Source organism: Electrona antarctica (genome assembly GCF_951216825.1).
Source record: "Electrona antarctica genome assembly, chromosome: 17".
Classification (NCBI taxonomy): Eukaryota; Metazoa; Chordata; class Actinopteri; order Myctophiformes; family Myctophidae; genus Electrona; species Electrona antarctica.
This window is the reverse complement of record NC_136798.1, coordinates 4,204,817-4,219,183: the sequence shown is the minus strand read 5'-3', so window position 1 is coordinate 4,219,183 and position 14,367 is coordinate 4,204,817. Positions and strand designations below refer to the sequence as shown.

The 14,367-nt window shown below is 41.1% G+C and overlaps 1 protein-coding gene across 1 annotated transcript; it reads right to left on the bottom strand.

Annotated features, from left to right (window-relative positions):
- Positions 1 to 2,458: 2,458 nt before the first annotated feature.
- LOC306940728 (estrogen receptor gamma-like) lies at positions 2,459 to 14,361 on the bottom strand. The gene is made up of 5 exons (XM_079525873.1): positions 14,189 to 14,361; positions 6,095 to 6,375; positions 3,939 to 5,294; positions 3,762 to 3,863; positions 2,459 to 2,945 (listed from the first exon to the last, which is right to left on the bottom strand). Exons 1-2 carry the CDS (start codon positions 14,215 to 14,217, stop codon positions 6,135 to 6,137), a joined length of 270 nt encoding a protein of 89 aa, XP_079381999.1. The 5' UTR covers positions 14,218 to 14,361; the 3' UTR covers positions 2,459 to 2,945; positions 3,762 to 3,863; positions 3,939 to 5,294; positions 6,095 to 6,134.
- Positions 14,362 to 14,367: the final 6 nt, after the last annotated feature.

Here is a 14,367-nt window from a genome sequence, read left to right as displayed (position 1 = left end):
CATTTTTCGTCTTAGTTTTAGTCGACGAAATCAACACTGCTATTGCCCTTTAGTCGACGAAATCAACACTGCTATTGCCCTTTAGTCGACGAAATAAACACTGCTATTGCCCATTTAAACCTGGGAATAACACCTACACATACAGTAGCTGCACCAGTGGTTGCTTAGAAATGGAACTACAATGGGACAATGTGTAAGATTGGCCAGTAGGTGGTGATGTTGGATAAATGTATCCCATTTATAGACCTGTGAGAACAGATTCTACAAATCTTCTAAATCAGTTTCCTGAAAAACCTATGTTTCTGTGTCAGTGTTTGTCAAAGTTTTTCATGTCAAGGACCCCAAACATTATATGCATTTGGCCGCCGACCCCCATCTGAAAAAGATTTGAGTTAAAAACGTTCGCTCCTAAAGAATAGAATATTCAAAGTATAACTTTAACCCATTTAGGCCTGACCTCAAAATTAAAAAAATCCTGACAGTTTTCTGAAATACCTTATGTTTCTGTATCAGTGGTTCTCAAAAATTCATGTCAAGGACCCCCAGAATTATCTGTATTTGGCCACCGACCCCCATCTGAAAATATGTTGTTCCAGGGACACCCCAGAAGCAAAGATTTGAATTAGAAACGCTCTGAAAGAATATATATTCAAAGATTTACGCCACATTTTCACGCTTTTTCAAAAATAGCAGACCTACAAGCTCGTAGCGCGCCACTCGGTGGCGCGCTATGAGCTTGTAGATCTGCTATTTTTCAATAGCTAAAGCATAACATAATGCTTAAAATACCAAAAGGGGTTCCCGTCCCAAAATGGGTTAAACACCCAAAGGGGTTCCCGTCCTGAACGGGTCATTCCATCTCACCGTGTACAATTAGAGATGTTATTAGACATTATCAGATATCATTGTCCTGCTATTGTCCATGGAGGGTTTTGTGATGAATACGGTGTTATTTCACCGCAATCTCAATCAGGCCACTTTAACACATGAGGAGCTAGTTTCTCCTAATATGTGAGAGGGCCTTGCTTTTTCCATTACTCCTTTCATTTTTACTTTTAATAAAAAAATGATATATATATCCCTTTAACCATGTAACACACATATTTTAATTTAATTAATCAATATATTTTTTTTATGATATTTTTTCACCTAAACGTCATCATTGATGTTCATTGCAATGCCATTGGTCATGATATTTGCATATAAATACCCCCCCCCCCCCCCCCCCAGAGGCTGAAATTCACACAAATTAAAAATCTCTGGACTGAATTTTTAACAATTTTTAACCTATGACCTTTCACCTTTAACCCTGATAAAAGTAAGTAAAATAACTAATATATGTTTTGTGATCATTAGAATGTCTAGAACATTATTTTATTTATTATTGTGAAAGATATCCCACAAATGTAAATTATTAATTTATTATTATAAATGTGCATAAAATTTGCAAAAAAAAATATATATATATTTTTTTACATAATTTCCTCTGATAAGTCCTAGTAGTAAAAAGTAGTAGTAAGGTTGAAATCTCTTTTCAAAGTAGAAATTAATCCAGGTTTTACAGGGTTAATGCTCTTGGCATTTCAGCTGGTAAATGGGGTTGGTCAAGGTCTTAGGTTCCAACTCTGATATTTTTGATTTTCCCTCCTGGACCCCCCTGGGGTTTAAGAGGTTTTAACCCATTCAGGCCTGACGTCGAAATTAAAAAAAAAAAGTTTTCTAAATCATGACAATTTTCGGAAAGATTTGAGGCACATTTTAACGATTTTTCAAAAATAGCAGACCTACAAGTTCATAGCGCGCCACTCGGTGGCGCGCTATGAGCTTGTAGATCTGCTATTTTTCAATAGCTAAATTATAACAATGTTTAAAACACCAAAAGGGGTTCCCGCCCCAAAATGGGTTAATGGTTAATGTGGTTAAACGCTAACGTGACATGGATGCGTTCCAGGTCTCAATGGATTAAGCATGTATTCTGCCGTTTGTGACTCGTACAGTATGTGCAAAAATAATGTGCTTAACCATTGGGATCAAAATGTCAGGTCGGCTACTTATAAATGACATTTAGAGGAAACATTTAGAGGACTTATTGCAGGCAGACATGGCATTCTGATGTTATTTCAAAAGTGCGAGACTCAAACCCTCCAAGACCTGTCCTTTAACTTACTCGCTGAGCAACTGAGCATGTGGAGAAAAAGGTTGTTATTGTACATTAACCCATTTAGGCCTGACCTCAAACATTTTTTAAATTCTTCTAAATCCTCCAGTTTTCTGAAATAAATATATTCACAATTTTTCAAAAATAGCAGACCTACAAGCTCGTAGCGCGCCACTCGGTGGCGCGCTATGAGCTTGTAGATCTGCTATTTTTCAATAGCTAAATTATAACAATGTTTAAAACACCAAAAGGGGTTCCCGCCCAAAATGTGTTAAAACAGTAAGCCACAAAGTGTTTTATGTTGCAAAGATTTTTACTTGAGAAATTATTTAAAAAAAACACAAAAAGATCACCAAGAAATCAACAGGCATTGAGGTTACTATAATTTCTACGTACAGAAGGTACATTGCATGCTTACACTGTATGCTGTGTATAGAGACGTGACCAGAGGGGAAATTAAGGTGTCTTCTTAGCGAGCTAGCTCTAGAACTGAACCAGTGCAACATTTCAGAGGTGAATCCCTTTTTTTTTTTCTTCTCTTCTTTTTAATCTTGCAGTGCAAATTCAAGATCATCAAAAAAGCTGCGTAACAAACTGCACACACAGCAAATAAGAACCGATACAAAAATAGGCTTTTTTCCTTTTTTCTAGCAAAACATATATAAGTAGAACAGTGCAAAATTTGTCTTTATGGTATTATAGTGGTTATTAACGCTTCTTCTTCTTTTAAAGAAAACATGACAACCTGCGACAGCAGAGCAAGGACTGGATAGCAGACAGGTAAAGGCTATAGAGCGTCGCAGTCCCGCCCCCTGTCATGACGACGCCAGGCCCAGGAAATGATTCCCAATGCATTTTCCTCATAGACATTTCATAAAGTATTTATTTAAAGACCTTTTAAGCGTCGTACGAAGCCAGCTCCAGTCGTGACAAATCATGACAACAAACACAATATTTTGGACCAAACAAATAATTACAAAGAAGAAAAACTAAAAAAACGTGTTGTAACCTACCGTTTTTTTCTACTTTCTAATTCTTTGTTTGGCCCGAAACATTGTGTTTATTGTCATGATTTGTCACGACAAGAGTTGTCTTTGTCCGCGGCGTAAACGTCTTTAAATAAATACTTTCTGAAAAGTCTATGAGGAAACTGAACGGGGATTTATTTTCCGGGTCTCACGAGAGGGCGGGACTGTGACGCTCTATAGAGCGTCGCAGTCCCGCCCCCTACCATGGACCAGGAAATGATTCTCCGTTCATTTTCCTCATAGACATTTCAGAAAGTATTTATTTAAAGAAGTTTACGCCGCGGACAAAGCCAACTCGAGTCGTGACAAATCATGACAACAAACACAATTTTTGGGGCCGAAAAAATAATTAGAAAGAAGAAGAAAACGGCAGGTTACAACACTTTTTTGTTGTTTTTCTTCTTTGTTTGGTCCAAAATATTGTGTTTGTTGTCATGAGTTGTCACGACTCGAGTTGGCTTTGTCCGCGGCGTAACCGTCTTTAAATAAATAAATAAATATATGTCTATGAGAAAAATGCATTGAGATTCATTTCCTGGGCCTGGCGTCGTCATGAAAGGGGGCGGGACTGCGACGCTCTATTGGGGTTTACATTATAATGTAAAGAAACAGAAACAACTCCCCATCTTGGTACAACAGAGTGGTGGTCATGGTGACCATTGTCCACTTATAGCTTTCTTATATACTGAGTGGTGGTCATGGTGACCATGTGGTCATGGTGACCACTGTCCACTTATAGCGTTCTTATATACCAAGCAACATTCCAGGTCTTTGTAAAAGGTGATTTATACCTTCGTATAAACCTATTTGTTTATAGGACCATTTTCAACCTATATTCCATATAATTGGTTTTCCAACTAATGCTCATTACAAGATAGCACTATTAACCAGTGACGTCATACGTCGGTAGGCAGCTTTGGTAATTTTCTAAACAAGATTTCAAAAATATGTTATTGTTTTTTTTTCATAAATATACATTATGTATTGATTATTAATCCGCATGCTAACTTGCCAGGAAGAGAAAGGCTGTAAGTTTCTATTACAGTAGCCTGGAATCACCATCAGTGATGATGTCATCGTTTCAGGCATGCTTTCAAGCTGACCAATGAGAAGCAGCGTGAGTTATTATGAGCATTAGTGAGGACCAGAGCCATAGAGTAAGACAAGAGTAACGGTGCGTTCAGGCTTGGATGGTTAGAGCGGCGCCATTACATACAAAGTCAATGCAAAGACGAGAATTGCGCAAACGGGCGCGGCGCGGTGCAAACGGGACGAACCGAGGCGAATTTATACATTCAGGTCTGAAGGCAGCTTAACACATCGAGGTGGCAGAAAACTCGCGCGAGCCCATAGACTCCAATGCATTCCGTAGACTTCCGGTTGTCCCTTTTCAATAGAAGTCTATGTAGAAGAGCCTGGCTCCATGACGTGAACGGAGTTGTCCTAACTCTGCCTTACTCTATGGCTCTGGTGAGGACCACCTCATGCTTCCTTCTATGCATGAGGAGTCCAAGCTGCTTCTTTTCACCCGACAAGGGGGGAGTTTCAGTTTCCCCGGTTGGACGTATAGCGCGTGGAAGGAACACTTTATTCCAACCAGTTCCTTTCCCCCTCCATCAGGTGCCCAGGCTGGCCAGGGGGAGGCAGTACAGAGACCACGATTATTTCTCTTCTTATGGTTTTTTTTTTCTCTCTTTACTTTAGTGTCTTTTGATTTATTTTGTGTGTCTACACAGTTGTCATTATCCTTTTATATAAAGACTGGATTTCTACATATTTCTCTTTGTACAGCCTGCTGCTGGAGATGTTGGATGTCCATATCACGCACAGCTGCCATTTAATGTACGTACATACATGAGATGCAGCAGCTTTCAATACTAATGGATTATGGCCTAACCTTGGAGTTGTGTTTTAATTAGTGTCCATGGCAGCATTCAATACAAAAGGCAATTCTATTGGCATCCGACAGAGTGGCATCCACCTTCAATGACGCAAAAGGATACAACTCGTTTGCTTTCTGCCATCATCAGGAGACTCCGCTCAGAGCCCTGACAGTTTTTGTGTCTCTCCAAAAAGGTTCCTCTGTTCCTCTTCAGCCATTCATTCTACTAAAAATGAAATGCAAATTACAGACGGCCATGTATTGTCAGGATAAAACACAGTGACAATTAGAATGCTGTCAAGAAAGACGAATGTTCAGGTGACTGTTGTCGTATGGAATGCATGCAATAATACAGTAATATCATCACTAGAAAATAACGCACTTTGGTGTTGTGAATTGTATTAGGCCATTAGTTTTTTTTCCCCCCATGTTTGCCTTGACTGAGAGAGCGTCTGATGCCAGACCTGGATACGACTCGTGAGTTTGCACGATACCGCCATACGGTGAAATATAAAATAGGGAACTCATTTATGAAAAACCAGCTCAGCGGCCTTGTGGTTTGAGTGTCCGCCCTGAGAGTGGGAGGTCGGGGGTTCGATCCCCGGCCGGGTCATACCAAAGACTCTAAAAATGGGACCCAGTGCCTCCCTGCTTGGCACTCAGCATCGAGGGTTGGATTGGGGGTAAGTCCCTGCGACATACTAGCGTCATGTCCAGGAGGTGTACATGTGCATCAAAGCTGCCTCACGCTACAGAAACAGGAGATAGGCTCCTGCCCTATGGGCCTCATGGCTCGGCAAGGCTTACTTACTACTTACTCAATTATGAGAAAACATACAACATTAAATATCGAGATTCAAGGTTTCTGAGTGACAGTGATGATTATTATTATTAACCCATTCAAAAATAACCGAACATGTACATCGGCTATTTTTGAGAGTTTTTTTGTAGTGTGCGAACTACTGATTTAGAAGGCATTTGTAGAATGGGCCTCAGGTCTTAAAAGGTGATAATGTCACACAACACCTGTTGTCTCCGCTGGCTGCGCCGGTAGCTGTACACGCAGCTACTGTGGCTCGTCTGTACTGCTGCTGGAGGTCCAGGCGGTGTTGGCGGGGCCGCCGCCGCTGCTGGTGGAGCTGTGGGAGAGCGGGGGGGGGCTCTCCCGGGGACTCTCGCCGGGCTCCGGCTCCCGGGGCAGACGGGAGCTGTGCATGATGTGGGCGTCCAGCATCTCCAGCAGCAGGTCGTACAAAGGGACCATGTTCTTCATCTTCATGCAGTGCAGGTGGTCCATGCCTTTGTTACTGCGCAGAGTCACACACAATTCACAATAAATTAACAACCGGATTAAGGATGTTTACCGTGTATGGGGAAAGGGATGGGTTAGCTCAGGGGTTGCCAGACATGCCAAGGACCCCCAAATAGTCAAGAGGTGCACGGCACGCACATCCACACATTTCAACGGGTGCAGGATCCAAAAGAATAACTAAGAAAGGAGAGAGGAGATCCGCACAACGTTTTAAAAGCTCCCAAAACAAACAGAGCGGAAAACAATACAACGTTTCGGCCTCAGGGGCCTTCGTCAGGTATACAATATACAATACAATACAATAATATACAATACAATACCAGTATACCTGACAACCCCCAAATAGCAATAGCCTCTTTGACTGCAGCCCCCATATTGCATAACTATTTTTTTAAATATTTGATATATTATTATTTAATAATGACAAAATAACCATGCAATTAAAATGTATAATATCCACATGTATATTCTTTTGGAACGTATTCTATTTATTTTACATTTTCCTCTCCTTTGAAGCCCCTGGTGTGTATAGTGTTACATCAATGCTTCATGCAGCTTATCTAAAATAATCTTGATAGTGTGGCCAAAGCAGACGAACCTTAAATTACAAAATTCATCAAGACACGTCCTTTCATCATTGTTTGGTTTGGCTCCCGTTGGTGTTAAACATTGTTAATTAATATGTTGGAGTAAAGTTCAGTTACAGTGCAAATGCAAGCCCTGAAATAGATGAATAGTTTCTGTAAAACCATTATTATGTAACAAGATATTTAGGGATTACTCTGAGATCATGTAGGCATGGCCACTGAGCAGAGAGCTCAGTGGCCATGCCTACATATTCTCAGAATCTCCACCTTTGGTGAAAACAGCAGTGTATTATATTGTAGGGTCTGGAGTCTGGACTGACTGCTGTGTTTTCAGAGTGCCAAGACTTTCATGCAAGCACTTGCTTACTTCACAAAAAATGTGAGCGAATTGAATTAGTTTGGGCTGTTTCAAAAGGTATTCCATCTTAAAAGGGCCAAGGTTTTAGAGAACATACTGTACAATTTGACAGACTTGTTTACTTGTCCCAAACCCTCAAATCACTAAGTGAAGCAGTGAACTTTGTTTATTTTATGTTTATTTATTTTTATATTCTGGGTGAAAATAAAAACTGATTAATGGGATAAGGAAAAGGCACTGCTTGTAATGGCAACCAAATATGTGCACTCAACATACACGCACAGCTGGTTAGTGTACTGGTAGCCTGGAACTCAACACTCAACATACACGCACAGCTGGTTAGTGTACTGGTAGCCTGGAACTCACCTATGCTTTTTATGGCATAGGCAGCTCCCGGCAGGATCCGCCGGCAGAAACTATGCGCAGCTGCTAGACATGAGACTAATTAATTAGAGCGACAGAGAGTGAGAGGAGTGTGTGTGTGTGTATATGTGTGGCGTGTGTGTGTCAATTTAACAAAGGTGCAGACGATCAGAAATCAGCAGAGAGTGAGTGATGTTTGCGCTACTCTATGAAATCAGCAGAGAGTGAGTGATGTTTGCACTACTCTATGAAATCAGCAGAGAGTGAGTGATGTTTGCACTACTCTATGAAATCAGCAGAGAGTGAGTGATGTTTGCACTACTCTATGAAATCAGCAGAGAGTGAGTGATGTTTGCACTACTCTATGATCAGCAGAGAGTGAGTGATGTTTGCTCTACTCTATGATCAGCAGAGAGTGAGTGATGTTTGCACTACTCTACGATCAGCAGAGAGTGAGTGATGTTTGCACTACTCTATCAGCAGAGAGTGAGTGATGTTTGCACTACTCTATGATCAGCAGAGAGTGAGTGATGTTTGCACTACTCTATGAAATCAGCAGAGAGTGAGTGATGTTTGCACTACTCTATGATCAGCAGAGAGTGAGTGATGTTTGCTCTACTCTATGATCAGCAGAGAGTGAGTGATGTTTGCACTACTCTACGATCAGCAGAGAGTGAGTGATGTTTGCACTACTCTATCAGCAGAGAGTGAGTGATGTTTGCTCTACTCTATGATCAGCAGAGAGTGAGTGATGTTTGCACTACTCTATCAGCAGAGAGTGAGTGATGTTTGCACTACTCTATGATCAGCAGAGAGTGAGTGATGTTTGCACTACTCTATCAGCAGAGAGTGAGTGATGTTTGCACTACTCTATGAAATCAGCAGAGAGTGAGTGATGTTTGCTCTACTCTATGATCAGCAGAGAGTGAGTGATGTTTGCACTACTCTATCAGCAGAGAGTGAGTGATGTTTGCACTACTCTATGAAATCAGCAGAGAGTGAGTGATGTTTGCACTACTCTATGATCAGCAGAGAGTGAGTGATGTTTGCACTACTCTATGAAATCAGCAGAGAGTGAGTGATGTTTGCTCTACTCTATGATCAGCAGAGAGTGAGTGATGTTTGCACTACTCTATCAGCAGAGAGTGAGTGATGTTTGCACTACTCTATGAAATCAGCAGAGAGTGAGTGATGTTTGCACTACTCTATGATCAGCAGAGAGTGAGTGATGTTTGCACTACTCTATGAAATCAGCAGAGAGTGAGTGATGTTTGCGCTACTCTATGCCGAATTGAAGTGGACTCGGACCCAGACTTTCTTTTTCTCCCTGGAAATAAAAACGTCTGGGTTTCCGAGGCTAGTGTACTGGTGGCGGCACCGACAGCACATTATTCTGACGGCATGTTGGTCCGAGTCACCTACTTAGCCTACTAACCCCGTCCCTAGCGGCACGCCAAGCCACGTTGTCGCACTAATGGGATGTCGGCGTTATGGGGGGCGGGGATGTCGGCTTTATGGGGGGGCGGAGTGGGGGACAGGCAATGGCTGCCATGCCCCCTCAGAACTGGGAGGACAGACACCCACACAGCCTATGAGTCACACAAAAAGGCACCAGATGTCCTTCCTCCCAGGAGCATACAAGCTTCTGAGAAAACAATATCTGTGCCCTTTAGGAAGATTTACAATTGAGGCATTTAGCAAATGCTCTTAATCCAGAGCGACTTACAGTAAGCAAGAACAACACATGCATCAAATGCATAGAAATAGTCATCAAGGATCATAAGTAAGCTAAGAACTTACATCTGTCTAACAGTAGAATATCTATACAAAGAAACTAGTAGATCTCTGATGTCCGGAGGAAACCTCATAACTCCAAAATGTTCATTTTTCAGGAAATGAATATACATTTTTAAGGAAATTAATAAAAGCTTATATTTTTTTAAACGATTAGATATTGTCAATTACTTGCATGAGAAGGAGAGAGGTGGTGGAGTTAGCTGCTTTAGCAGACAGTTAGTTAAGAGGTTTTGTCCAATGCGTTCTTTACTACTTTCCATTGGTTCAATATTTTCGAAACGACACACAGACGTAAAGGGTGTTCCATAGCACTGATTTATGAAACAACACACAGACGTAAAGGGTGTTCCATAGCACTGATTTATGAAACAACACAGAGACGTAAAGGGTGTTCCATAGCACTGATTTATGAAACAACACACAGACGTAAAGGGTGTTCCATAGCACTGATTTATGAAACAACACACAGACGTAAAGGGTGTTCCATAGCACTGATTTATGGAACAACACACAGACGTAAAGGGTGTTCCATAGCACTGATTTATGAAACAACACACAGACGTAAAGGGTGTTCCATAGCACTGATTTATGAAACAACACACAGACGTAAAGGGTGTTCCATAGCACTGATTTATGAAACAACACACAGACGTAAAGGGTGTTCCATAGCACTGATTTATGAAACAACACACAGACGTAAAGGGTGTTCCATAGCACTGATTTATGGGAGAAAGAAAAATCAAAATACACTACACTATAGAATGCTATGCTACATAATTTAGCCTTTTATTTGTATATAGGGTCGTCGAGGCTAGGGCGTGCTAGGAGAGACTACCCAAATAAAATATACTGGAGCACTCGACACCTGTCTGCATGTGTTTTACCGTTTTGCAGGGGTGAGTTCTCCAATGATTAGAAATGGATAATGAAAAACGTGCTCCTCGGTCCTCATTGACAACCATTATACAGTGAAGAGTCTCTGCAGGCTCTCCCTACCGTATTAAACAAACACTCACACCCGGTTGATCTGCTCGGTATAAGAGGACAATTTACTAGAAGTAGCAGGCAACGTTTGGGTCAGTGATGACCTTCTTCAGGCATAATACAGCAGTTTGGTGTATCTTTCTTTATGTACTGTATGTATGGGCCATGTATCTCTATCGTATCTTTCTATTTTATTATTGACGTGCACTTGCCTCACTAGCACCTGCTCCTAAGCCTCTACTCCAGGGGACCTATTTTCACCTGTGCCTTATACCTAAACTTCTTTGCCTTTTTTTTCAGTGTAAAATGAAACCAAATGGACCATTTGGTTTCTTTTTACGCTCTCAAGAGTTAAATACATTGTTAAATACATAAACAACATACATAATACATAAACAACGGACTTACTTAACACCCCAGGTTATTTAATCCATTAAATCATAGCGCCCAGCGATTTATAGCAGCAGAGCACATTTAGCGACGGACCAGATGTTATCCCGGATGTGGCTGAAGTAGCTTAATGTAGCCAAAACACTCTCGATGCGAGCGACAACAACGGGAGGTATGATTAATTCTAACGAGACTAGCGACGGGACCTCGATGGGCCGTCTAACACATAATCTTTTCTTAGAATTGGACGGAATGATTTAGATCAAGAGTTAGGCTCAAATGCCGAATAAATAATGGGCCTTGATATGAAAAAGGTTGAAAACCAGTGTTCTAGACCAGGGGTTCCCAAACCTTTTTTGGACCAGGTACCCCTTTTGGGGTAGACATTTTTCCAGGTACCCCCTCATCTGAAGCGGCCGCAGAAACCTTTCAAGTGTCCCGAGTCTTTTTGTTGTTTCTGCAGCGTGCGTCCTGCTGTTACTGTTTGGGGTCACGACAGGTTGACTGATGTTGTAGTTTTAGTAATCATGTCAGCTATTGGCCCAAAGCAAACATGGGAGAAACACAATGAACAACACAAAAACACGTTTATTGCGCAACTTGGCAGAAATGACCACGTAGATAAACATAATTTTAATGTTAAAAAAAGTTTAAAATATATATATATATATATATATATATTTTTCTTTCTTTCTGTGAATTATTTCGGGTACCCCCTGGCTATGCGTCGCGTACCCCTAGGGGTCCGCGGACCCCACTTTGGGAACCGCTGTTCTAGACCTCTGGGAGATGTATTACTGAGGTGGAACACTACATCTGCTACTACATGTGCTCTCAGCTGCCCTGGCTAACACACACCATCGTTACCCTGTGCTATACTCATATTAACACACACCATCGTTACCCTGTGCTATACTCATATTAACACACACCATCGTTACCCTGTGCTATACTCATATTAACACACACCATCGTTACCCTGTGCTATACTCATATTAACACACACCATCGTTACCCTGTGCTATACTCATATTAACACACACCATCGTTACCCTGTGCTATACTCATATTAACACACACCATAGTTACCCTGTGCTATACTCATAATTTATGTGACTGAATACAGTGGTTTGAGACACAAGTAGGCCATGGTCATTTTTCAGTTTTTTACATATTATGAAACCACATAAAGCTTTCATATGATGTATTGTTCATTGAAATTGGAAAAAAAATGAAGACGATATGACCATCTGAAACTTGTTGAACCAGAAACCCCAAAGTAGAGAAATTCCCCTGCAAAGATTCCAAAGATTTTAGCACCTTTTGAGCCCCAGGAATAGGTGTGACAATAGATACTTGTCTCCACCCCTAATGGCTTGCACAATCACTCCCCCCTCTAGGTTAGCTGTCAACTGCACAGATGAGTTGAGTGGACACTTATTAGTGTGGTTGCCCTAAAGGGCAACCAGACTATTGTAATTGTAACACTTTATTATTTTTTTTATTTTACTAGAGTAAGACAAAGTTTGTCCCACTACTAGTCCCACAGTTTTGACTGTACGCACTTGAGCCATATGTCAAATTGACTGTAAAAATCGGGAATCGTGTGCTTGCTCGTTTCTAAGAGAAATGTTGTATAGTTTAATTGATATTAATTTATTAGTGAATTAAATGTCCCCATTGACATGAATGGGAAAATGCGAAAAATCACGTTCAAGTATTTTTTCCTCGGAGACCGTAAGGGCTATAGTTACAAAACTTGGAGGGATAATTCGTAATACTTACTAAAATTAATTAACTTATAATTATATCGGTCGGCCTCATGGTGGCGCTATAACAGCCCACTATACGTGTTGGCTTATAAGTCTTGAACCGTAGGTCGTAAATTCAAAATTCCTTTCTCCCTGTATTCCTTGGGCCATGACGCATCTCCCCATATAGGCCACGCCCATTTGCGTCATGATAGATCTTCCGCCATTTTGAATTTTCTCCAAAACACACTTTTTGCTCCTCCTCCTACAGATTTCGTCCAAATCTCACAAAAATCGGCACACATGATCTCAGGACCCATCCGATTAAAACACCAACTGCAGAATTTTGGTAGTGCGTATCGTTCGGCCGTAATCGTCGTCCGAAGTTAGTAGGAGGGGCCTATATCACAAAAAATGCCATAAATCACGAACGGAATGTCCAATCCATCCAAAATTTGAATCACATGTCGCGGGTGGTTGAATCAACCAAGTACCAAAAGCAATTCTATTTTCATCCATAGGGGGCGCCGCAAATGCGAGAAATGTAACAGTTTGTCGCAAAAACATGATTTTTGGGGGATAATTCCCCTCCGAATTACTTACGCATGATCGCAGGGATGCCGTGACATTGTAATTGGCTGGCAATATCAGTGGGAGGGGCATATGTAAGCCACTGCGGCAACCACACTTTGCAATTTTTTAAAATTGCGACCTTTCTAGTTCTCACAAGTAGGCAGTGTGGGAAAGGTATTTTTTACTTAAAGGGGCATTCCACTCATTTTCAACATTTTACTGTGTCATTAATGTACCTTAGAGCCGTTGTCTGGAAATAATAAAAAAGTCCCCCCATTCTGTGTTTCCTAGAACTGGAGATCTGAACAAAATGATGATTGATGACGTCATCAAGATGTGTTTCACCATGTTAATGATTTTATTTGCATACTTACAGTTCTAGGAAACACAGAATGGGGGAACTTTTTTTTATTATTTCCACACAACAGCTCTAAGGTACATTAATTACACAGTAAAATGTTGAAAATGAGTGGAATGCCCCTTTAAGTTAAAGTATCAATACTGCAATATAGAAATATAGGACTGAAGTCGTTTAGTGTATGTTTTGTAATAATAAAGTCTACAAACTAACTAGTAACTACGTTTTCAAATGTGGAGTAAAACTACTTGCAGCCAACACTGCAAGTAGGCTATAATTTATTCCATGAAGTTACTTGTAGTTTTAGACCCATGCTTTTAATTGCTACATTTTTTGAGTTTGAGTTGGTGGTGTGCCCGGGATCTAACCCAAATGTACAAACCACATTTTTAACCCATTTTGGGCGGGAACCACTTTTGGTGTTAGCATTATGTTATGCTTTAGCTATTGAAAAATAGCAGATCTACAAGCTCATAGCGCGCCACCGAGTGGCGCGCTATGAGCTTGTAGGTCTGCTATTTTTGAAAAATCGAAGAACGACTGACATAGAAACATAGCTTTTTCAGAAAACTGTCAGGATGTAGAAGACATTTTTAGAATCTGATCTCAGGTCAAAATGGGTTAATGGCGTGGCATTTTGTCTGTACCTGATATGGCGTATGTTTATGAGCAGCATGAGCAGGTGGGCGAGGCGGCTGGACTGTTGCCTGAAGGTGAGACCCGTCTTGGCGATGGCCCACACCAACGCATCCGTCACCGCGTCCAGCAGGCGCAGCAGCTTGGTACGACTCTGCAGCTCATCACTGCCCTCTGACGAGCTGGTCAG

Excerpts from the sequence above, each read along its gene's own strand:
- LOC306940728 (XM_079525873.1), bottom strand. The coding sequence starts at position 14,217 with ATGCTGCTCATAAACATACGCCATATCAG. Across the intron at positions 6,376-14,188 it reads ATAAACATACGCCATATCAG|TAACAAAGGCATGGACCACC; the intron begins GTACAGACAAAA and ends GACTCTGCGCAG.